Raw genomic sequence first — 26,678 nt, forward strand, 5'->3', positions numbered from 1 at the left:
ATCTCCCATGTCCTCCCTGCCATGCCCCAGACCCTCAATGACACAGGCCATGACCATGGGAGGTCCTGAGTCTCACACACACACGCACACACACACACGACCAGCATTTCTTTGCCTGTGTTCCCATCACATACGCACACACACGACCAGCATGTCTGTGCCTATGCTCATATCACACACACATAACACACACAAACACATACAACCTTGCTCCCATCACACATACACAAGACCAGCATGTCTGTGGCTGTGCTCCCTGTCACAGCCTTTCAGTGTCTGAATATTTATTTCCCTTTGCACATCATGCTGGTCACCTACACTCGAGTACCTCAGCTCGCAGGTACCTTTACTCAGCACGTATGCATACACCTACTCAGCCTTTACACAGGTTACAACCTGGATCCTCCTTTCCTTGGTGCCAGGGGCCTCCTGCTGGATATACCTTCCTGTGGCAGCACACACCTTCCTGCCAGGAGCGGGTCACATCTACACTGCGTGGGCCTTGACTTCCATGGGGCAGAGCCACACAGGGTTGAAGTACACGGGACCCTGGCCACCACACTGCATTGCAGTGGCCGTCAAACGTGGTCTCCTCACTCCTAGACATGGTGTCCACCCCCACTGATGGAATCTGTGCCTTCCAAAGGAAAATCAGATGACAAATATGTGGATGGACAAGCCCACGAGCTGTGCTTCCTGAGACAAGTCGGTGTTTCCTAAGTCCCTAACTGGCACCAGCCTCTGTCAGTGAGCTCAAAAGGGGAATGCACTCCTCAGACAGCTCACATGGGTGAACAGTGCTGGCCAGCCCCACTGCTGTGGGGCCTCCTGTCACTTCCACTCCTCAGGACATCACAGCAGCCAACAGGACAACCACATGCATTGGTAGCTCACAGTGAAACTGGACAATCACTGGCACAGCTGAGATGCCCTTAGTGAACACATCATTACCAGGAGTCACCAGTGGCAAGCAGCAGTGGAAATCACATCCTTGTGAACTGCACATGCACTGCCATGCAGCCCACTCTACAGAGCTGGCAGGGAGGGGCCATGCACACACTCCTGCAGGACAGTGAGGCGCTGGAGAATCGTCAGGCCCTTTGGGTCCTCATCTCACAAAACCACTGCCATCCAAGTCACAGGACCCTCGTTGTCAGCACTGCTGCTGAGCCATGGTGGCTCCATGTCATGTGCCATGACCATGGGAGGTTTTCTGGAAAATGCCATGCAGTGATCCTGGGCAGTAGAGGCCTCCAGCCTGCTCCTAGCCACCCATATTGTTCCTGGTGCCACTGGCCTGGTTTGACCAGCTGGAATCTTAATTACTCAGTCTGACTCCAAAGGACCAGCCCTCCAGAGCTTAATTATCAAAATGCAAGTAGGCGCGTCCCTTGTGCTAGTGGAGCCAGGGAAGGTGGACATGGAGAAGCAGCTTCAGTGGGACAGGGGCTTCCCAGAGCAAAGATACCACCCTCTAGTCCTTGCAGCCTGCTCTACTGCCTGTTCAGCTGCTGGCGGGGGAGCCAATTGCAGATTCCACTCCTGCCCCAGCCAGCTCTCACTCAGGCTAATCACTTTCATGATTTGTAGCTGAATAGATATTCATGCTCTGTGCTTGTCCAGGAGGAGCACAGCTGAGAAAGCAGCCTCAGAAGGAGCCAGCCAACCCTTCTGCTGCCACTGCAGGCATGGGGTGGTCTTGTCTCCCACATTTGGGAGGCCCCTGACTGGCCTGAGCCACCCACAGGGGACCTGCCTCCTCCCCTCCTCTGAGATGCATAATAAAGCCGCCCACACCAGGGACATGGGTGCTAAACTTGGCCAGGGGCTGAGGGTGATAGTGGCTCCCCTCGGGAGGGGCTCAGCTGCTTATCCTCACACAGCAGACCCCAGCAGCAGGTCCAGTTTAGCCTGGGCCAACTGAGTCCACTGAATCTGCCTGTCAGCCAAGACCCCAGCAAGCACCAACAACAAGCATTGCTGGGCCAGAAGCCCAGAGGCAGCAGCCCCAGCCGGAAACACGTCCCTCCAATGTATGATCGAGGGAGACACAAGACTTCACAGTTGGCACTGCACCCCAACCACAAACATGTCCCCCCAACAGGTGACCAAGGGAGATGCAGGATTCCCTAGTGGGCATGGCACACCTAACCTCCACAGATGCGGAACCTGCAATCTGTGTCATTTCTGGGTGGCACACAGGACCCACAGTCTACACTCGCCACGACCCTATGTGGAAACACACATGTGCTGGGACTGAAGTGAGGACCACCTGCCTCCACAGCTTTGCATTCCATCCTCCAGTCCACCCAGCCCCACCTGCCTGTAACAAACCAGGGGCCCAAAGCGACCCACATGGGAAGCCAAAACACAGCATGCATGTTCCCCAGTAGGACATGATAAGGAACAGCCAGCCGTGTTGTGAAGAAGAGAATTTTCAAACACCTTCAAGGTGCAGGCAAGAGGGCCTGGATCACCCCCTCACATCTCAGCCTCTCCAGGCGGCATCTAGCACAACCCACACCTGCACTGGAGCGCCCCCACCCAAATGGGCCTCCCCACCCTGGGACCCCCTCTCCTTATTTCCTTTGATCTGGGGCTGACCCTTACACGCAAGGGAAGCCTGACTCTTTTTGGTTGGCCCACAAGTGTTCCCATGGTGTGAGCTGCACTCTGCTTCTAAGTGACTAGTGAAGACATCTTCCATCTTTGTTTTTTTTGTGTGTGTGGTTTTTTTTTTTTTTTTTGGTTTTGGAATTTTTTTAAAAATTATTTATTATTTTTACTTCATTAATTACATTGTATTATGTGACACAGTTACATAGGTACTCGGGTTCTCCCCACCCCTCCCCAAACCCTCCCACCATGGTGGATTCCTCCACCTTGTTGCATAACCACAGCTCAAATTCAGTTGAGATTCCCCCATTGCAAGCGTATACCAAACATAGAGTCCAGCATCTTATTGTCTAGTCAAGTTCAACGGCTTCTTAGGTATACCCTCTCTGGTCTGAAGACAGAGCCAGCAGAGTATCAATTGAAAGCTCCAACATACCATCAGCAAAAATTTACATCATTATGGAATTAATTGACATAGTAATGAGTAACAAATATGTTAAAAGTAAATGCGAGTTCCCAGCCACCTTCTGTGACCACCTCACCTACACTTCAATTTTAGTTTATACACAACATATAACATTCATAACATAACATGTTATACATAACATCATATCATCTTAAATTAAGGCAAACATGTGGTATTTAACCTCTTCCATCTTTGTCCCCGCTGTTCAAGAGGCCACGGGGCAGGACAGGGCTGGAGAGCACTGTGGCTGCAGGCCAGCGCCACCCAGGCCCCAAGCTCCATGTCTGCCACTGTGCTGAGACCTGCAGCAGCGGCTCTCCCAGGGTCCCTTAGGGTCACTTGTGCTGGGTTTGCATCCAGTGAGATGGCCTGTCCACACGAGGGCTGATTAGGCTGCCTCTTGCTGCTCAGAGCAGACGAGACAATGGGATTGATGGATTCCCAATCCTCTATTTTCTCATCTATCATAAGCCACACATGACCCGGCTTCCACGGTGGGGGATTGCAGCACAAGCTTTACAGATGCCGGACCTTGGTTGCAATCTGGGCTTACTGGCAAAGCCAGAAACCGTCACTGCACATCTCACACACACCCCGTCCAGGCGCATGCCCACATGCAGGGCAGCTTGGCTCGGTTCCAGGGCTTCCAGGCTCACCAGCACCTTTGACCGACGTGTGTACCAGTACCAGAGCCTGATACCACTTCTGAGCAGACATGCTGAGATGTGTCAATCAACACAAACAAGGAAGCATTGCCCTATAGGTGTTTCTCCTCTGGAGATGGACTCCCACCCATGCTTACCCAGAGCTCACTTTCTACTGGCCTTCCTCCTGACATGAGGGACTATGCCAGTATCCTACTGTGCCTGCCACACCTCCTCCCTCACCTGACCGATCTCACACCTCCTTCCTCACCTTTTCTCACTTCCCCCTTCCCCTCACAGAACCTCCCACACCTCCTCCCTCACTTCCTCCTTCCCCTCACAGAACCTCCCACACCTCTTCCCTCACCTCCTCCCTTTCCTCTTCCCTCACCTCCTCCCTCCCCTCACAGAACCTCCCACACCTCTTCCCTCACCTCCTCCCTTTCCTCTTCCCTCACCTCCTCCCTCCCCTCACAGAACCTCCCACACCTCTTCCCTCACCTCCTCCCTTTCCTCTTCCCTCACCTCCTCCCTCCCCTCACAGAACCTCCCACACCTCTTCCCTCACCTCCTCCCTTTCCTCTTCCCTCACCTCCTCCCTCCCCTCACAGAACCTCCCAAGCCCCACAGCTGTCCTCAGCCATCATCTCCACCAGGAACATGTGCTGCCTGCCCCAGGCCCATGAACTACTCACCCTCTGGCTCCCCACACAGCGTACACTGTGACTCTGCAAGCAAAGAGACAGAAAACAGTTAGCCCTGTGAGCTCAGGCCGCAGTGACAGACTGCACAGTAGGACACAGGCTCTGTGGTCACTGGTGGACATCTCAACAGGCAGAGTATGCTCACCTCAGCTGCGGCACGAAGCAGCAGCTTAGTGAGACACATGATTAAGGTGACACCTTCTGCTGGTGTGTACCCATGGGGAAAATATTTCCACCACAGCTAACACCACACACTCAGCACATCCAGTACTCATAGCCTCCTTTACAACTGTCACAACCACTGCTGGCACGAGCAAGAATACAATATTGTTTCAGTAGACACCAATGGTCACCAATGCCAAGCTCCTGCAAGCAGGCCCAGGACCTGACGTGTGGCTCCATAGAACAGAGGGATACAGTTAAACATCACAGAGTCTGTAGTCACATGGAATGTTCCAACAAATGTTTGATACACTTCCGTAAGGAGCATTCATTCTACATGTCCAGGCACACAGTGCCCACTAGTCTTCGTCCACTCCCCAGCTGTGCCCTCAGCTGTGAGGTGGAACAATGATGTCACACAAGGGAAGCCTGACTCTTCCTGGTTGGCCCACAGATGTTCCCATGGTGTGAGCTGCACTCTGCTCCTAAGTGACTAGAGAAGATATCTTCCATCTTTGTCCCCACAGTTCAAGAGGCCACAGAGCAGGACAGGGCTGGATATGAAGCACCAAGCTCCTTGTGCGGCCCTGGCCCATGCCAAGCCCTCTGTCTTCCTGTGGGCCTCAGGGCCAGGGCAGCAACGTCATCCAAGCCAAGACTCTTGAAGAGGCTGGTGTTGGTCACCCTGCAGGATGCCACATGGAGCCCAGCAGGCCATGGCACAGCCCCAAGGACGGGGTGGTGAGGGATTCTGAGGAAAGCTGAAAGAGTGGACTGTTGGACTTCTGGAAGCTGAACAATCCATACCAGCCAGCAAACTCCTGACATTCCTAGCCCTCAGTCTGCCCAGCTGGGCCAGGAAGGGCAGCAGGATGGGCAGCTCTTCACGACATGCTCATGATGTCCCACACGTGTGATACTCCCATTAAGGTGCTGGGGTGGCCAGTGAGTCCTGGCACAGGATAGGGAAAGCACCCCAGAATAGGTGGCACTGAGGCAGCCCCTCCTCAGCCTGGTTCAGAGGATGGCAGCCAGCACACAGCCTGCCTTAGATGCCCAGGGCTCAGCCCCAGCGAGAATAACCCCAGCTCGTCTCAGCCACAACCCCTGAGCCCACCTCAGCCACGACCCCTCCCCCAGCCCACCTCAACCACGACCCTTCCCTCAGTCCACCCTAGCCACAACCCCTTCCCCAGTCCACCTCAGCCATGACTCCTCCCATCTCAGCCTCCACACCCTAGCCTATCTCAGCTGCAAATGCTTGGCCCATCACAGCTTTGACTCCACCCCAGCCCAGCTGAGAGGTCTGAGGGCCACACCCAGCTGCCTCCACAGGACATGGGCAGGAGCTCCATCTCTCAGCACACAGAGTCTATGTTGGCCACGGCCACAAGTCTTGGTGGCTCTCATCTGTCAGGACTCAGTTCTGTAGCATTAGCCACCATGTTTGCTCAATATAGCAATGGGCTTCTGGCCAACTCAGTGTCATGCTGGGGCCTGGGAGAGCCTGTGTGAGCCTGCGGCAGGCTCATGGGAAGCAGCTGCCTTTGGTGGACTGAGCACAGATGCTAGATCCATGGAGTCTTCCCCAACTCGATGGGAGCCCCGGGAGCCGATGAGGAAGCAGGGGGTGGAGGGCTGGTGGGTGGGCGGACTGCCCTGGCTTAGGAACCTGGAACATTGGCAGCAGCCTGGTGGGGCCTAGGGCCTGCTACACAGGAGGCACAGAGGGGCCAAAGAAGAGCCTCAATGGGGACTGTTTCCTGTAGTGAGGGAGGGGCACATCCAGGGGCCCCAAGACCTAGAGTGATGGGCAGGCCTGGATGGAGGCATGGGAGCTTCATGGGGTCCTGGCCAACTCAGTGGATGTCCCACCTCCTCCTTTACACTTCTCTGGGGATTGGCACTGCCAGGGCTGCCGCTCATGGTTACACAGCTTGAGGGAGATGCCTGCCCCACAGAGCAGGCAGCCTGATCCAGACTGTCCAGGAGGGTCAGACGCCGGCAGCCAATGGCTAGGGTTCCAGCCAACAAGTGGGCTGAGCCTCTGCTCTGTGTACCTGACCAGGGTTAGAGCCAGAACTGCGTTCCTGTCCGAGCCGTCCAGCCCTGCAGGGGTGGGGGATCCAGTGCTCAGGCTTCGACCCCTGTGGTGGCTTCCCTCCCTGAGGAAGGCCATAAGGGTACAAATGTTCACCATGTAGATGGGATCCAAGGGACCCAAGGGACTCAGAGCCACTTGTCAGATGGCTCCGCTTGATGCCAGTTCTTCCTGGGGCACCCAGAGCAGCCCCAGCCTCGTGTAACCCCTTCCAGAGCTTCCAGAATAAAGCAGTCCCAGTGCCTGGTGAGCACTGTGAGTTCTGGCCCTGCCGCCCAGCTGTGCCCACCCTGCCCCTGCGCCCCCATGTCAGACACGCAGAGTTTCTCTTGAACCCATGCCCCCTCTGGGCCCCACAAAAACCTGAGTCAGTTAGCATATTGGGCAAGCTAATTGTGCTTCCACGGAAATCAACTTCTGCTGTTGATGCCAAGCTGTGAGTTGGTGGTACCAGTATTGGTCTCTTGGGTAAGTTTACACACAAAGAAGTCACCCAATCCCAGCCCGGGATGTTGGATGTTGCTCAGGGGTGTGTCCACATGCAGATGCACCCAGGCTCCTCTCCCACCAGAGCAGCAAGGCAGGCAGCCGAATGGTCACATAATAACACCACGAGGGTCATGAAGAAGTGCCCACAGCCCTCTGCACTCCCGCCAGCCGCCTCACAACCACACACAACTCCAGCCCTGGCTCATCTTCACCACTCATGAGTGTTGGGCTGATTCAAATGTGAATCAAAATGATATCTCAGTGAATTCAAGTCTTTCCCTTCAGCCAAAACAGACAAAGCCCTTCAGGGAGCATGAAGTACATGAAGCTGATTGTTTTCTGAGAGAAACAGCACCCCGCCTTCCCCCCTTGCTCCCTGGAGGGCTTCTGTGTGAGGTGGAGGCACACCCTGGCAGAGGCTCTGGCATGGGCTCCGGTCCACAGCACAGGTTCCTGTATGGGCTCCAGCCCATAGCATGGGCTCTGGCATGGGCTTCAACCCATGGCATGGGCTAGGCTCTGTGTGAGCACCACCTGCAAGGGCAGTGAAGGTCTCACTGTCTGTGGTTACCAAAGGACACATCCAAACCCCGCCCTGTAGCCTCCAGTCATGCTGGGGTCAAGAAGGCTGGCCAGGCCTGTGTGTTGCTCTGACACAGAATCTGCTCAGAACCAAGGCCTGAGCTGCCCTTTTTGCAGACTGTATGGTGACCCCGATTGTCCTGATGGCTTGGACACTCGCACCTGATTTACGGATTTCATTGTTTGGAATTGATGCACCCCTGGAACGAGTAGTCACTGCCCTTTCACATGTAGCCCCTCAGATGAAACCAGCTGGACCCTGTTTCACTGTGACTGAACTGGACAAAGTGCTGAGGGGTGGAAATGTGGTTTGAAGAAGCCTGTCTGTCCAAGTGGACAGGTAACTTTTCCACCCACTAGCCAAGCATCTCCACGTAACTATGAACCAGCCCATGGTTACACATCCAATAATACTCAATCTGCTCCCCAAAATTACTGGGTATAAATACCAGGGTTCACTAGGGACACTAAGTAGCTTTCAATGCTTACTCCAAATGTGTGATGCTCATGTTAACATCTCATGAGAGCATTAATACTGGGTGTGATCTAGGCAATAGTAAGTGCCTGATGTGGTGTAGTATACAGTGAGTGAGTGCCTGGGGCGGTATAAGACACCATGGGTGTTTGTTGTCCAGGACACAGTGAGTGCCTGGTGTGGTGTAAGATAAGGGAAGGCAGAGATGGGTGTGGTCTAGGACACTGTGTGCAGGTCTTTTCTTGAGTACTACTTTGCCCTCTTGGAGTTCTAACATTCAGTGCCTTTTGTTAATCCACAGCAATTTGAACAGGCCAAGGAGCTGTGGGAAGAGCCAGGCCACAGCTCCCCAGGTCCTGCATTTCTTTCTGCAGAGCCATGGGCTTCTGTTCTGACCGGCACAGCCTCAGTGTCATGACCCACTCTGTTCCGAGTCTCTGGGTTCCCTGCCACTGGTCCACCCTCTCTTTGTTGCATGTAGTCTAAACAGGAAACACTGAGTACACTGTGTGGGGACCCATGGTTCTGAAGCACCAGCTCTGTCCTTGAGATGGTGAGACCCTGCAAGGCAGGCTGGTACTTAGTAACACTCTCAGCAATGGCCAGGCTGACATGGGAGCAAGGATGTGATGTACTCTCTGTGATGAGAGCCTGGACAATGCATGACAAATCACCCACATTACTTCAGGGAATATCAGATTTCACTTCAGTATTTCTTCATAAATGGAGGTGGCTCTGGCTCACACGTACAGTGTTAATAACTTCATACTGTGGCCTCAGGTACAAATACTCAAGGAATCTCCTGAAAGTCAGCCTGAGGGACAGATGCTGTTGGTGATGCTGATGGGAGTTAGGAAGGTGAGGTTAATGGTGACTGTGGTGATGGTGATGTTATCACAGTAAAGTTCATGGTGACAGTGATGGTGGTAGTGATGGTGAGGTGGATGGTGACAGGTGGTAGTGATGATGGTGATGTGGACGGTGGTGATGGTGGTGAGGTTCATGGTGACAGTGACGGTGATGATGATGATGAGGTGGACATTCACAGTGGTAATGAAGTGGTTCATGGTGACGGTGATGGTGGTGAGGTGGATGGTGATGTTGATGGTTGTGATGATGGTAAGGTTCATGGTGATGGTGGTGAAGATGGTAAGGTTTTCATGGTGATGGTGGTGATGATGTGGGGTTCATGGTGACAGTGGTGATGATGGTGTGGTGGATAGTGACGGTGATGACGATGGTGAGGTGGATGGTAACAGTAGTGACGATGGTGAGGTGGACATTGACAGTGGTGATGAAGAGGTTCATGGACAGTGATGGTGGTGATGATGGTGATGGTGATGATGATGGTGAGGTGGGCAGTGACACTGGTGATGATGGTGAAGTGGATGGTGATGGTGATAGTGGTGATGATGGTAAGGTTTTCATGGTGATGGTGGTGAAGATGGTAAGGTTTTCATGGTGATGGTGATGCTGGTGATGATGGTGGTGAGGTGGATAGTGATGGTGGTGATGGTAAGGTTCATGGTGACGGTGGTGATGGTGGTGTGGTGAATAGTGATGGTGGTGATGATGGTGAGGTTCATGGTGATGGTGGTGATAGTTAACACGGTGAAGTTCATGAAGACAGTGATGGTGATGATAATAAAGTGGCTGTGGTGATGATGGCAATGGTCACAGTGGCGGCGATGATGAAGCTATGAGGATGTATTTCTGTGCGGACTTGCCACAGACCCTATAGAATAGCATTGTCACTTTTCTCCTTCCCAGAATTCCAGAAAGCTCTACCTGGTCCCTAATGCACTTCTCAAGTCTTAGCTCCAGCCCCTTACAGCCCTGTGACCCCTTCTCAGTGCCTGATGTTGCTCCTCAGCCCCACAGCTGCATGAAGACCCCAGCTTGGTCTGAGCTTGCCCTGCCTGCCTGCCTCTTGTCTCTGAGCACTCCCTGGAGACCCAGAGCACGTGTGTGCCCTTCATTTTGTCCCTGGTGTAGGCTACCCTCATGGATGCTGGTGCCACCTGGTGTTCTGTGAATCCTGGGTCTCCTCGGACTTGAATGTCACTGATCAGCCACCCTCAAGCCAGGCTTACCAGGTGCTCAGCACAGCCTTAAATATTCAGACACACATTCTCAGGACACCAGCTCCTAATCCATGGGGTGGCCAGGGTTCCCCCTGCAAGCCTGTTGGCCACACAACCTGCCACTGGCTCCCACCTAGCACCCCACCCCAGTGCCTGTCCCTCTGGTCTCGTGAACCTGTGGTACATAGTACAACAGCCCCTGGCTGTGCTGGTTACTGCAGCAGGCCACCTGCCTTCCATTCCCACCGGATGACTGGTGACAAATGTGCAGGGCCAGGCTGGGGTCTGATGCTTCCACATTTCCTTCACATCTCTTTTTAAAAAATAATCTTAAAATTACATTTTAGTATTTATTTCAAAGGTGAGGTGGTTGCAGACCTAAGTGGGCCACTGATTAAGATGGAAAGGGTCAGGGTGTTGGGGGAGGATGGGTGAGAAATGTTTCCATTTTCCCTCCTGTGCCTGTGGAGAGTTGGGAGGGTACTGCTTGCTGTCAGATGATATCAGCTCATAGGGAGAAGACATTCATTAGATATTGACTTATAAATTTGCTGTGGGGAAGACTTTGTGGGTGTTACTTGAGTGTCTTGATTATTCTGAGAAGTTGTCAGCTTCTTTGCACCATAGGTGCAAGGTTCTAAGGCCTATTAGCTGTCCTTGTCTACCTGAGTGTGCCCACAGACCTAGGCAAGTGCTTGTTGTAGAGCCTGGCCTGGAGTGTTGCTCAGCCTGCTCTGCTTCCCATCTTGTGATGAGTTAAAGTCTTCTGTTGGCTTAGACAAGCTGGCTTCATGTCTTTCATGTGCATCTATAAATGCTCTGCATTCTTGCAGGAGGATCACAACTGAAATGGCCCAGTCCTGCAACATGCGCTCTGTGGTTGGACCACACATCCATGCTGCTTTTCCTGAGATTGGGGATTGATCCCAGCAGTACAGATGGGGAGACTCCCCTAACAAACCTCACCTAGGGAGTCCTCAGACCTCACTCTCAATGTGTGTCAGCCGGTGTAAGCTCAGAGTTTGCTCCTGCTCCTGCCAGTGCATGTAACAGTGGGTACAGCTGCTGGGTCAATCCTACCCCCAGCCCTGGCTCACATGTACACTGGTGTTGAGGCCTAGCAGGGGTGTCCCCAAATATCCCCTACCAGGTCCACTAAAGTCCTAGTTCTTACACATGCCAGTGGGTGCTGCAGCCCGGCTCTGCCTGGTGCACCTCCAGCCCCATATTTGTCAATGGGTGCTGTGGCTTAGTCAGGGCAACTGCCAAGAACTCCTATCTGACCCGCCCCAAATATAGCTCTCTTGAGCATTAGCAGATCTGATCAAGAGAAGCCCTCAGATTCCTTCTGTTCAACCCTTCTCAGCTCCCTTAGTTACCTGTGACTTGGTCCATAGAAGCCCCACAAATCCTTTTATATATGTCAAACAAGCCTTCATGGGTCCCCATTCTGACCCATCCCCAGTCCCCAGCCCCTTGTAATGTTTGTATGAATTCTTCCTCCTCCTTCTTTCCCTCCTCTACTTCCTCCTCATCTTCCCCCATACACTCATGGCAGTGGTGACGAGCGTGGGGTGGTCCAGCTAGTGAACATGGTGGCATGGTGGGTGCTCTACCCTGTTGCCCCCAGATCTTTAAAAAAAAATAGAAACAACAGAATAGATACTATGCTGACACAGTGGCACAGGTAAGCCAGAGTTAGCACTAACCAAGCCTCCAGCAGTGTAACACTTGCCTAGGTACAAGGAAACCCAGGCAGCTGCCCACAGCTGGGGTTTATTATTTTTGCTCATGTTAGCACACTTCAGAGAATGTTTCTGTCTTTCCCTTTGGAAACTTACAGCTACTTAGGAACGTAGTCACAGTCCACATGAAAAACCATGAAATGTACCCTACCAGGGGCCACATTTCATTATATGAGAATTTTACTTAAAAACTGTATTTTTAATTGGCGAGTAATAATTGTGTCCATGTGCTGGATACAAGGTGATGTGCTGGAGTGTTTCAGTGTGGGGTGGTGACCAAGACATTTCTACCAAGGAGATCAGCCATGACCTGTCGGAGAGCAAGGGAATCAGAACTGTCAGGACAGATGAAAGGACAAGAGACCAGCCCCAGGCCCAGCGCGGTAGCCTAGTGGCTAAAGTGCCTTACATGAACCAAGACCCCACATGGGCACTGGTTCTAATCCCAGTGGCCCCGCTTCCCATCCAGCTCCCTGCTTCATATCCAGCCTGAGAAAGCAGTCGAGGATGGTTCAAGACCTTGGGATCCTGCACCCACATGAGAGACCTGGAAGAGGCTCCGTGCCCCTGGCTTCAGATCGGCACAGCTCCAGCCATTGTGGCCGCAAGGGAAGTGAATCAACGGATGAAATATCTTCCTCTCTTTCTTCCTCTCTGTATATCTGACTTTCCAGTAAAAATAAAATAAGTCTTAAAAAAAAAGAGAGAGCAGCCCTACCCTTGTGCACACACAGCTCCTGAGTTCTGCCCATCAGAGACCAGCCCACCCTGGTGCATATACAGCTCCTGAGCTCTGCCCATCGGAGGTCCTTCTGGCACTGGGGGTGGCGCCCCTGGGACAGATGAGCAGTCAAAAGTCAGCGCCTTACTGGACTTTCTCCAGGACATCTCCCTCTGCCCCCTTCTATTCATCCTCCTCCTTTCTCGCTTCCCTCCTCTGCTTCCTCATCACCCTTCTCTTCCAGGTCCCCTCTGCCTTCTCCTGCACCTGCAAGCAGAAGCTGACCTGGCTTCAGGCAGCCTGGGTGGGGGAGCTTGGAGGATCCCTGCAGGCATGGTGTTGGGCCTTGAAAGGAAGGTGCAGATATTTACCAAGGAGAGAATCTGTAAGATTGAGAGTTGCCACTACCAAGGACACAGGGAAGGCAGTTAGACCCTGCAGATACAGGGGTGGATGAGGAGCTGGGGTATAGGGCTCCAAGGAAAAATTCAGGTTGTTAAGGATCATCAAACTGCTTCCAAACACCACTAGAATGAATAGAGGCAATAGCAAATCCCAATAGCTAATGGTAATGACCAAATGGTACCAAATGAAAGTCAACATTTCCAAAGTGGAACGTTAGCAAACTTGGGCTTTGGTAACCACAAAGGAAAACAAATAGCTTCAAATGGTGACAGTTTACAGTATGTTTCAAACACTAAAAAGGCAAATACTTCTAACATAGTAAAACATGCAGAGGAAATGACAGTTAAAACAAAAGATTGACAAATAAAATCCTGTAAACTAATAGTGCTGTGAACACATGCCTACACAGGAGATACCTGATGAGAGAAGCTGTGAACTAACACTGTGACATCCACTGTGACCTAACAGAAATCAGCGGCAAGAGTACCAGACACACGTGGACAGACAGTAACCTTGGACACACGTGGACAGACAGTAACCTTGGACACACATGGACAGACAGTAACCTTGGACACACGTGGACAGACAGTAACCTTGGACACATGTGGACAGTAACCTCAGGCACATGTGGACAGACAGTAACCTCAGACACACGTGGACAGACAGTAACCTCAGACACACGTGGACAGACTTCAGACACATGTGGACAGACAGTAACCTCAGGCACACGTGGACGGACAGTAACTCAGACACATGTGGATGATCAGTAACCTCAGACACACATGGATGGACAGTAACCTCAGACACATGTGGACAGACTTCAGACACATGTGGACAGACAGTAACCTCAGACACACGTGGATGGACAGTAACCTCAGACACATGTGGACAGACTTCAGACACATGTGGACAGACAGTAACCTCAGACACACGTGGACAGACAGTAACCTCAGAAACACGTGGACAGACTTCAGACACATGTGGACAGACAGTAACCTCAGGCACACGTGGACGGACAGTAACTCAGACACATGTGGATGATCAGTAACCTCAGACACACATGGATGGACAGTAACTCAGACACATGTGGACAGACTTCAGACACATGTGGACAGACAGTAACCTCAGACACACGTGGACAGACAGTAACCTCAGAAACACGTGGACGGACAGTAACCTCAGGCACACGTGGATGATCAGTAACCTCAGACACACATGGATGGACGGTAACCTCAGACACACGTGGACAGACTTTAGACACATGTGGACAGACAGTAACCTCAGACACACGTGGACAGACAGTAACCTCAGACACACGTGGATGGACAGTAACTCAGACACACGTGGACAGACAGTAACCTCAGACACATGTGGACAGACAGTAACTTCAGGCACACGTTGACAGACAGTAACCTCAGGCACATGTGGACAGTAACCTCAGGGACACATGGATGGTCAGTAACCTCAGACACACGTGGACAGACAGTAACCTCAGACACACGTGGACAGACAGTAACATCAGACACACGTGGACAGACAGTAACCTCAGGCACACGTGGACGTACAGTAACTCAGACACATGTAGATGATCAGTAACCTCAGACACATGTGGATGGACAGTAACCTCAGGCACACGTGGACAACTACAGACACACGTGGACAGACAGTAACCTCAGGCACACGTGGATGGACAGTAACTCAGACACACGTGGACAGACAGCAACCTCAGGCACACATGTGGATGATCAGTAACCTCAGACACACGTGGACAGTAACCTCAGGGACATGTGGACAGACAGTAACCTCAGGCACACGTGGACAGACAGTAACTTCAGGCACACATGGATGGACAGTAACCTCAGACACACGTGGATGATCAGTAACCTCAGGCACACGTGGACAGACAGTAACCTCACGCACATGTGGACAGACAGTAACTCAGGCACACGTGGACAGACAGTAACTCAGACACACGTGGACAGACAGTAACCTCAGACACACGTGGACGGATAGTAAACTCAGACACACGTGGATGATCAGTAACCTCAGACACACATGGACAGACAGTAACCTCAGGCACACGTGGACAGACTTCAGAGACATGTGGACAGACAGTAACTTCAGGCACACGTGGACAGACAGTAACCTCAGGCACATGTGGACAGTAACCTCAGGGACACATGGATGGTCAGTAACCTCAGACACACGTGGACAGACAGTAACCTCAGGCACACGTGGACGGACAGACAGTAACATCTCTCACAGCGACAGAAAGTAGCATCATCAGACACATTAGAAAGTAGCATCCACTTTAAATGATCAGCAGGTCTCTGGGTACCAAACTGACTGCGGACTGTAGCCATGTAGGGAGGAAGCAGTTCTCCCTCTACAGCTCCACTCTCCAGTACACTTCCCAACTCGCAAATCTAGCCCCCACTGTGGAGTGGGTGCACATTACCACCACCCCTGCCTCTTGCATCTGAATATTCCTAGGTTGTGACCAGGAAACCCCAAAGCTCATGGATGATGAAGTAGCAGAGAACCTGAGGGAACTTTCAGACACCCCAGGGGACAGTTGAGAGTCAGGCTGCATCATGCCAACTGGGATCCCCAAGACATGGCCAAGTCATCAGGGACAGCCTCCATGGTCACAGAGGACTAGACATCTGTGGTTGTGCAGGCTTTTCTATAACTGCAAGACTCAGACATGTCCACTCTTTGAGGTGCCCCTTGGCATCTCTGTGTGGCTTGCCCTCACAGTGCCCATGACCCATCTCACTACATGCTGTTCTCTCAATCCTTCAGCTTTTACTGATTGGTCAGTAAGTCCACAGTTGGCCTGCATGGAAATCAGTGGAGTTGCCAGAGCCCAGGGTTGGACATAACTGGGGGTCTTGGCCGTCAGCACACCCAGGGCTAGGGTGGGCTGGGACCCGGGATCCTTATACCTCAGGGCCAGGGTGGGCTAGGACTTGGGAACTCTACATACCAGGGCCAGAGTGGGCTGGTACCTGGCTCTGATGGGGCTGGAAGAGGCACGTTAAGGCCTTGGCCGCCCATGGGGCAGCTGTGAAACCTTTAAAACTAGGGGTAAGGCACTGGGCCTGGAGGACAACGGAAGCCCAGAACTGCACCCAGGTTCCCATAGGCTGTAGGGACATCCATGGGCAGGTGGTGGACTTGCCAGGGATGCTGAGACCCCAGCTCCCAGGCAGGTACTGGGCTTGCCAAGGGCACTGAGACCCACCCCTCCTGGGCAGGTACTGGGCTTGCCAGAGAAGGACCCCCTCCTCAGTAGCTGCGGAGGCAGCCAGTGGCTCCCATAACGTCCTTGCAAATGGGCAGACTGGGTGGGAGGGTGGTTGCCTAGCAACCTGCCCACACTGCAGTGTGGGTCTCCCAGGAGGAGGCTGTCTGGGAGGTTCCGTGGTATGTTTTTAGAATGAGTCTGCTGAGGTTGCTCAGTAATATCAGATGGGTAAGACCCAGATATCATGGCCCCTTCTGGGAGCTTGGCAGCTTCCCCTCCCCCTTGCCAGGGCCTGGGAAGGGCTGTGAGCACTGCCCCTGGAGGAATTTAGGGCTGTGCAACAAGGTGATGAGGCTACTCCACTGCCCATCCACAGCCGTGGGCTCTGCAGCAGGGGAGCCTTGCACAGTAGCTCCGGTCCCCATCGGTCAACATACAGCAGTCAACCCTGTCCGTCAGTGGATGTGGTCAGCCCTGTCCTCCCCTCAATGGACATGGTCAGGCCTGTCTCTCCCCTCAGTGGACATGACCAGCCCTGTCCCTCAGTGGATGTGGCCAGCCCTGTCCCTCCTCTCAGTGAATGTGGTCATTCCTGTCCCTCAGAGTACATGTCCAGCCTTGTCTCTCTCCTCAGTGGATATGGCCAGCCCAGTCTCTCCCCTCAGTGGACGTGGCCAGCCCTGTCCCTCAGTGGACATGGTCAGCCCTGTCTCTCCCCACAGTAGATGTAGCATGGCCAGCCCCTTCCAGGGAGGCCACATTAACCCCCAGTGGCTGCTGGGTCCATTGAGAGACAAGGGTAAGTGTGTGACACACTGGTCAGGCAGGGATAGAGTCGTGCCAGGCTGGGCTATGCAGGTGGCTCTGGGACCCCCTTGAAGGCCCAGGAGGGGTGAACCACGAGCCTTGAACCCAGAAGTCAGTGTAGCTACTGCTGACGGTTGAGTTTGAGCAGCGTCCCAAGGCTGTGCCCAGGCCCACAGCAACAGGACCCAGGGCAAGGGGGACCTGGGACCAAATGCCCATCTTGTCATCTCACTCTGCTTGGGCCACATCACATAGCCACCTACCTGTGCTGCCCAACCCTTCCCCGCTCTGCCTTTCATCCCTTTTGTCCTCCCGAGCACTCCAGCCACTGTCCTTGTTTACCACAGACAGGCATCAGGACATGAGGAAGCTGGGCTGTGATCTTGTGTGACCCCATCTGACCCCAGGGCATGAGAAGGCTGGGCCGTGACTTCATTTGACTCTATCTGACTGTCTGACACTCAGGGTGTGAGAAGGCTGGGCCGTGACCCCCATGTGACCACATTTGACCCTGGAGTGTAACAGAGACTAAGGGACCCCATGTTACCCCATCTGACACCAGGGTGCGATGGAGGCTGGGTCATGACCCTGTGTGACCTGTGTGACTCTGGGTTGTGACAGAGGCTCGGTTGTGCCCTCATTTGATCCTGTCTGACTCCAGGGCATGAGGAGGCTGGGCTGTGAGCCCATCTGACCCCATCCGGCCCCATCTGGGCCTAGGATGACAGGCTAAGCTGTGACCCCATGTAACCCCACCTGATCCCAGGGTCAATGGAGACTGGGTGACCCCATATAACCCCACCTGACCCCAGGGTCAATGAAGGCTGGATCAATAAAGGCTGGGTCATGACACATCTGACCTTGTCTGACATGAGAGTGTGCTGGAGGTTGGGCTGTGACCCCATGTAACCCTGACACCCTGTCCCCCACAAGCCCCAGGCCTGTGACACTTGTTCCTCAGGAGTCCCCTGGCCTGTGACACCCTGTCACCCTGTGAGTCCCCAGATCTGTGACACACTGTTTCCTGGGAGCCCCTAGTTTGGTGACACCTTGTCCCAACATGAACCCTCAGGCCTCACCCTGTTCTCTGGGAGTGCCCAGGTCTGTGACACCATGAGGGTGGACAGCAGAGCAGTGGAGGGCCTGCAGGGACTCTGGGCTATACCTGAGGCTGGACAAAGGGATATATCTTGGAACCACATGCCTGACAATGCAGGAACCAGGAAATGTGCAAGGAACAAAGTGACGATAGAACAGACGGGCACTCGTGGACATATAGGTAAGCTTTGGAAGAGGGAACCACATAGAACCTGTGGACCTAGGTGAGCTCTGGGAGAGGGAACCACATGGCACCCATGGATCTAGGTGAGCTCTGGGAAAGGGTACCACATAGAACCTGTGGACCTAGGTAAGCTCTGGGAAAGGGAACCACATAGAACCTGTGGACCTAGGTGAGCTCTGGGAGAGGGAACCACATGGTACCCATGGATCCAGGTGAGCTGTGAGAGAGGGAACCACACAGCACCCACCGACATTGGCTAGCTCTGGGAGAGCCAAGCAGGGACATGGCACTGGGGGGTGAGCAGTCTGCTGGCACTGAGGGTAAATGCTTTTCTCTTGAGGATATGTGGGATGCTGGAAGACCTGCACAGGCCCTGGCTAACTCCCCAGGATAGGTGCCTGCCTATAGAACTGGACTGGTAACCACCTCAAAGTAAAATGACGTGCCTGAGATCATGTTGTGAGGTGAGAGAACATATTCTCTAGCTGAAGACCATGGAATATCAGACACTGGGCTATGAGCTGCACAGCTGAAGGGAACAAAGTCTGCACCCAACACGCATACCTTAGGAGATGGAAATCTAAAGTCAACCAGGAAGGGGCAGAGGAGGAAATGACACCACAGGAAGAAGAAACGGTAAAAACAGAAATGGAACAAACATAAACACCTCAGCTAGAAAATGGCTGTACTTGAAAAACGCATCAGATGCTAGATAGTCAGCTCTGCACAAGACTGCAGGGCAGAGCTGACAGCAACTGCACATGGGGGACAGCAGACAACATGGCCCCATGCACATGCCTCAGCATGAGCTGTCAGTCAACATGTGTGAATCTATGCAAAATGGGACAATCTCTAGATACACACTAACCTGGACACACTCACAGGCACCCCAGGTCACACACGCTCACCCCGGATAACACATAGGCACCCTGGATAAACACACAGGCATCCCAGGACACACATGCTCACCCTGGACATAAACACACTAACTGCTGGAAACACACACTCACCTTGGACATATACATGCACCCCTGAATACACACACACGTGCACCCCTTGACATATATGCTCATCCTGGACACACTCACTCTGGACACACACTCACCCTGGACACCTACACTCACCCTGAACTCACTATGGACACACACGCTCACCCTGGACATACTTCTTATGGACACACACTTTCACCCTGGACACACACTTTCACCCTGGACATTCTCACTGTGGACACAAACACCCAATCTGGACATAAACACCCTGAACACACACTTTCACCCTGAACACACGCGCTTACCCCTGGGCACACTCTCATCCTGGGCACACTTTCATCCTGGACACACTTAACCTGCACAAATTGTGGTAAAATTCAGATCCCAGGTGCTGTAGCTTCAGCATAAACCTTGTCTGAAACTCACCCGCCAGGAAAGCCCCTGGCCCAGTGCTCACTGCTGCGTCCAGTGTTGTAGAAAGCCCTGCTGACCACGCAGCTCCTGAGTGGAGTGAGAGTAGAGCCCCCCAAGGCATTCCACCAATCTAGAGCACAGCCTGCAGGCAAATGCGGGGAACCAAATGTCAGTGGGCGTGGGCAGCAAGTGCAGGACTGGCAGTAGTGGGTTAAGTCCCTCCCGTAGGCTGCTGGTGTTCCATGTGGCCACTGATTGGAGTCCCAACTGCTCCACTTCCAATCCAGCTTCCTGCTTATGGCCTGGGAAAGCAAAGGAGGATGGGCCAGGTGTTTGGGCCCCTGCACCCATGGGGTGGCCCAAAGGAAGCTCCTGGTTTACAGACTGGCCCAGCAATAACCACTGCATCTATGTAGGGAATGAACCAGTGGATGGAGAGTCTCTCTCTCTCTCACTCTCTCCCCTCTCTTTCTCTTGTCATTCTCTGTACTGAAACCTTTCAAATAAATAGGTAAGTATATTTGTTTACTTTTTTATTGTGTGATACAATTCCATAAGTGGTAAATCTTTTTTAAAAAGAAAAAAAAAAGGAACTATTACATTTTCCTTCATCCCCTGTAGGGTCTGGCACTTCCTCCCCAAGCATGGGGAAATCTGCTCTGATTGCACGTTAGTGGAAAATTAAGTTACAGGACTAAAAGATGACTTAATTCAAAAGGTATTTCACATTCCTGTCTCAATTAACAAACATGTCTTCCTAACACCATCGCCTTCCCATTGAGACGCTGTCCGCTGCCCCCATCACTGCCTCCCCAGGACACACAGCTCCCATGCGTGGCATAGAGCAGGGTCCTCCCCATGGCTCCCACATGTGGCACAGGGCAGGGCACATGGTTCTCATGCATGGCACAGGGCAGGACCCTCCCCACGGTTCCCACACATGGTACATGCAGGACTGCATACACATGCAGGCTGTGTAGACTGGTGTGCAGTCCTACACTTGTGTCTGGCATGATCTCTCTTGTCACAACACACAGTTGACACAGCAGGTTGACCAGCAGAACTGTGCACACTGGGCAGGTAATGTACCACGTTTCCCCCTGGGCAGCCTGCATGAACTCCTCAGGCTACCTGCACACTGCAGGGACCTTCTCTCCAGGGTTACAACCAAGGTCTTCTCCACGTGGTCACTGAGCGTTGATGACCTGCCTTGCTCTTGGGGGCAGGGCTAGGTGGATGGGGCTAGGCCAGGGCTGGTGGCCTTGTCCCACCACCAGAGACCACCCCAACTCTCACAGTTGTCACTCTGTCCTGAGGAAGACTGAGGTGCGAGCATGGCCACCGGGAAAGTGGATAAGTGGATGTGCATTCTAATCCCCTCACCCAAGCAGTGGCTTCTGCCACCTCTCCCCCTGGCATCAGGTTGACCCCACACCTGGCGCACCTCCTTACTGCGCCCCACAGGCACGGGTCTGAAGGCAGGGTGGGGGGAGCCTTCCATGGGCGGTCAGCACAGGCACCCTCAGGGAGGGTAGAAGTCCTGCAGCCTTGGGACTGTGGTCTCTCCCACCGTGTAATGCCAAAGCAGAAATGCCACTCAAGGCTCAGGGTGAGAGCCTGTGTCCCCAGGCCAACACCTAGGTGGTCTGGCTGCTGTCAGAGGAGGAAAGCAAAGTGTGGGCATCCACCAGCAGTCATCAACGCCCTGCTGGGGCCATCACAGCTCCGCTGGGGCCACAGCCCTGCTGGGGTTACGGCCTGGAGGCCATCACGGTCCTGCTGAGCCCTGTAAAAGCTCAGGGGAGTAGGTGTTCTGCCTTTCAGTCCTCCGGGGATTTTGGGCCTCTTTCGCCACTTGGGCACAGCTTGCATGGTTGGGTTTTTCCTCTCTCCCTCTGTTTATTCAGCAGGCAGACTTGAAACAAGGTTGCAACTTCTTTTAAGACTCCATGTCTCAGTCTCTCTCTTATGCATTTTACTTTGTTTCATGGTTAGCTTCTATTTCTCATCTTCTGAATAAACGTTACCAACTTTGTTTCATGGTTAGCTTCTATTTCTCATCTTCTGAATAAATGTTACCATTGTTTATACCCTCTTGGTGCCTGTGCTTAAAATGCTTTTTACATAAAAGTCAAGAACCTAACAACTTAGACCCCAACACTTGCACTGTCTCTGGCTATGTAGCCTCGGGGAGCCTCAAGCCCAGCTGGTCAGGGCACAGGCATGTGGGAGTCGTAGTGTGTGTGTGTGTGGGAGTGCAGTGCTGTTCCTGACACAAGGACCCCCTCTGAAAACATGATGCGATAGGAGGAGCTGGTTGAGGGCTCCTCGAAGATTATGGGCTGGGGTCCTGCAGCACCTCATGGGTTCCAGGCAACATTCCTAGTGGAGCCACATCCAGCAGTGTAAGCAGAGCCCTTCACCCACCCAGCACCCAGCACCCAGCAGTGTCCCACCCCAGAGCTGTGAGACAATCAGCCTTCACCAGGTGTCACCACAGTGGCAGGCATCTACACCTGAGCAGGAAGGGGCACAGCTGCCTACCCAAGCAACAGAACAAACTCACAGGTTGTACCCATCTACACTGGGTGGAAGGACTCACAGAGGTGAGTGTCTACACCTGATTAGGATTCCCAGGTCTCAGAATCTACATGCCAATGCGGGACTCACTCATAGGACTCACTGTCTACACCTGGGCAGAACTCACAGTTGTCAGTGTCTACACCCAGGCAGAAGGACTCACTCGCAAGACTCAGTGTCTACACCTGGGCAGAAGGACTCACAGCAGTGTCTACACCCGGGCAGAAGGATTGACTTGCAGGAGTCAGTGCCTACACGCAGGAAGAAAGACTCACTCACAGGACTCAGTGTCTACACCCGGGCAGTAGGACTCACTCGAAGAACTTAGTGTCTACTCTCCAGTGGAAGCAGTCACAATGGCTGTGACCTCCCTGTGTTCATACGACCTAGAGCGTCTTGCCTCACAGCTCATTACCAGACACAGATTGAGCCTCTCTGGGGAGTGAATCCTAAGGAATAAGCATCAGGCCTGCCATTGATGAGATGGGCACTCCCAGCTCCTGTGCTGCTCACTGGATGCTGTGTCCAGCATGACGTGGACACCTTGGAGATCCTCACAGAACTTAGAATGATGTACAGTCTGAGACAAGGGGACTGCTGGGTTGACTGCATGCCCACCAAGTGTCTGTGGAGGGACTGTGAAGTTGTGTGTGCTGATGGCAGTGATGGCAAGGTTGTGTCAAACAGCCACACACCCTAATGTGTTTGCTGCAGTTTGGGCATGTCAATTACATTACCTCAAGATGTTAGAAAAGCCTGCTGAGACATCCACAGCCCACACACAATAGCCTTGGTTCAAGCTCTGCTTCTGCTCTGTTCCAATTTCTTGCCACATGCACCCCAGGAGGCAGTAGATGACAACTTGAATCCCTGGGACCCTGTCACACAGGGGGAAACAACTGAGATGCTGACATTGGTTTTAGCCTCATCCAACCCAGGATGCTATGGACATCTGGAAACTGAGCCAGCAAGTCCTATGCATGTATGTCTCTCTCTTCCATTCTCATTACCTCCAAATTAAATTAGCCATGTGACCCTCAGCCACACTCAAATTATACACAGAGTGCACTATGTCACACATGTCAGAGGATGAGAATACAGGACAACATATCACACATGTCAGAAGATGAACACGCAGGGCACCACGTCACACATGTCAGAGGATGAACACACAGGAAACACATCACACATGTCACGGTGAATACGAACACATAGGACACCATATCACACATGTCAGAGGATGAGCACACAGGGTACCACATCACACATGTCAGAGAGAATGAGCACACAGGGTACCATGCCATACATGTCACGGTGAATAAGCACACACAGGGCACCACATCACACATGTCAGAGGATGAACACACAGGGTACCACATCACACATGTCAGAGAGAATGAGCGCACAGGGCACCACATCACACATGTCTGAGAGAATGAGCACACAGGGTACCATGTCACACATGTCAGAGGATGAGCACACAGGGCACATGCCAGAGAATGAACACACAAGTTACTACATCACACATGTCAGAGAGAATGAGCACACAGGGCACCACATCACACACAAATCACACACTGTGAGCATATAAACTGTTCCTTGTGACAGTCATAAAGTGAGTGCATACACCTATTGCTCATCAGAGAGAATGACCTCATATAGGGTGTCACACATGTCACACACAGAGCCAGCACACACACATACCATGCCATGTTTCCTGCCACATGTAGAATGAGTGTGCACACACAGACTGCAGTACACACAGACTCTGGGTCAAGTGCCTCACAGAGGCTTGTGCTGGGATGAGCTGCAGCTCGCAGCTCATTGGCGTCTCCATGGAAACGAGACATGCGGCAAGGCGTGCTCCAGTGTCAAAGGACTGAAAAATTTAAGCCTCAGCAGAACATAGGAAGGTGCTGGAATGTGGGGTTTTCTTCAATTTGCCACCCAGAAAAATGCGACCAATCCCTGCCCCCATCCTTGCTCCCAACTTTCACTCTGTCAGCAGCTGGAAAGAAACTGTTTTTGTGGCACCCTGAAGGAAAATGCCTGAAGCTGCTTAACCTTTTGGCAGGCACCCCTGCTCCAGCTGACAAGGCCCCTTCTGGCTTGTATGTAGCTTCTTTGCCTGAGTGGCCAGGTTCCCTGGGCCCTGACTCCTGACACCTGGCAGCACATAGGTGGAACAGTGGATGTGACACCTAGGGAAGGTAGTGTGGTGGGGAATGGCAACTGCCCAAGGCAGCAGCACAGCTCTTCCAGTGCCAAAACAACTCCACCTGGCTCATGAACTTCACATACCATCAGCTGTGCTAGCAGCTATCTAGGAAACCCTGTTTGGTCACTTCCGGTCCGATGCCCATTGAGCCTAGTGTGATGGAATCAAGCAGGTTGAGCACCCACACAAAACTAACATGTAGCTAACATCAGCAGGCAGATCTGCCCTGGTCTGAGCACAGACCTCCATCTCCCTTCTAGAAACCCTGGCTGCACCCCCACTGCCTTCTTCCCACCTGCCATACCCTGATCTGCTAACACACTGTGCACCTGATAGATTTGATCTGCCATACCCTGCACCTTCCACGTCCTCACCTCACAGACCTGTCCTGCTACATCCTGCACCTGCCAGACCTAACCTGCCACACCCTCATCTGCCATACCCAACCTGCCACACCCTGCACACTGCCACACTGTGGTTCCAGGAGGCACTGAGCTTCCCTGTGCCCAGGGGACTTCCTACCTGCTGGGTGCACGACTCAGAGGAGCCTGCACCATGTTCATCTCCAACCCCAGAGCCCCCAAACCATGGTCTCACAGAGAGCTGAAGAGAGTGGCAGGCCAGGCAGGTCAGGAAGGTCATCCTTGGGCCTTTGGTGGCATTCAGGGAAGTGGGGAGCTGCACCGGGAAGAACCAGTTGCAGCAGGTGTGTGCAGGTTCCCACTGATCCCGGCAGCCTCACAAGCTAGAAGCACCACTTTGTGTTATGCCCAGTGGTGCTGAGCATGACTCAGTGAGGCCAGAGGACCTCTGGATACTGAGGTTCCTTCCTGCCATCACCGCATGGTTCCTGGAGGCTCACTTGCTGTGCTGGGACACACAAAGCTCCTACACTCACTTGGGCCATCAGAAGAATGCTCTTCAACACTACTGCAAGTGGTCATCCCGCGTGTACCCCTGGCTGACTGTATGGCACCCTGGCTGGTGCAGCCTCACAGTCCAGGGGCGATACCCCCAGGGAGGACATGGAGCAGGTAAATAGCTCCTGCTGACAGCATGCCTAGAAGACAAGGATGGGCTCCCACAAAACACTCAGCACCAAATCATGTTATTAGACAACAAGTGTGAACTTAATACAACTTACAATGCCATGAAAATACCAGCAACAAGGCGTGTGCTCCCCACCCCCTGGCAGTACAGTCCCAGACACCAGAAGGGTGAGGGCTGTGAGGGAAGCTGTGCCACCCATCTTGCACTGCTGGGAAGTGCAGGAGTACAGGCTGTCATGAACAGTCGCTTTGCTGTATTTGGGGGTTAGTTCCATAGCCAGCGACTGTCACGCTGAAGCCGGAATGCCACGCCTCACCACTTCCTCCCAGAAAAGTCTATTAATGCATGCAAGATCAAGTCTTAAACTGTGTCAGCAACAACATCCCTGCAGATCCATAAGTTCCCATCCTAGAGTGCCATCATGGTGTTACCACAACACTGAGCCATGTCAGTGGCCACATCCCTGTATAGTCACACAGCTCGCAAGCCCAGAGAGTTTCCTGGCTTTTATATAAAATTCTCCTTAAATATGAGCACAAAGGTTTCAGCTGCTTCTTCAAAGGCAAGAGGCAAAGCTACTTTAGAGTGAAACTGTAAGAAGTGGTAGGTGAATACGGAAGGGATATGCAAGAGGGGCAAGTATCACACACTGCCCACACACGTCCACCCTGATATGTCCTCACTCTGTGCTTATGCTGAGGTATCACACTCCACCACACTCACATATAATTAATATTAAAATACATTATTAATAATTGTACATTTCTGTGTTGAAAACACAGCTTCAGGTATGATGTGGAAGCACTCTGGACCATGAAGTTCATGTTATAAAACATGTACACGTCTTAGCACACCGACCAGAAATCGCTTCAGTGTCCACATAGCACCCTGCAC

At 52.7% G+C, this 26,678-nt stretch overlaps 1 protein-coding gene across 5 annotated transcripts in view; it reads right to left on the reverse strand.

Annotated features, from left to right (window-relative positions):
• Nucleotides 1–26,678, reverse strand: part of DLGAP2 (DLG associated protein 2) — a 145,426-nt gene that overhangs the window by 63,078 nt on the left and 55,670 nt on the right. For 4 of the 5 annotated variants that reach the window (XM_058659844.1, XM_058659845.1, XM_058659843.1 and 1 more), the window contains one exon: nucleotides 4,422–4,454. In XM_058659844.1, the coding sequence (XP_058515827.1) occupies nucleotides 4,422–4,454 (33 nt within the window). Of the gene's footprint in view, nucleotides 1–4,421; nucleotides 4,455–4,575; nucleotides 4,806–26,678 lie in introns of those variants that run through there. The other variant, XM_058659846.1, reaches the window with a different exon arrangement.

This window comes from Ochotona princeps, unplaced genomic scaffold (assembly GCF_030435755.1).
Source record: "Ochotona princeps isolate mOchPri1 unplaced genomic scaffold, mOchPri1.hap1 HAP1_SCAFFOLD_116, whole genome shotgun sequence".
Taxonomy (NCBI): Eukaryota; Metazoa; Chordata; class Mammalia; order Lagomorpha; family Ochotonidae; genus Ochotona; species Ochotona princeps.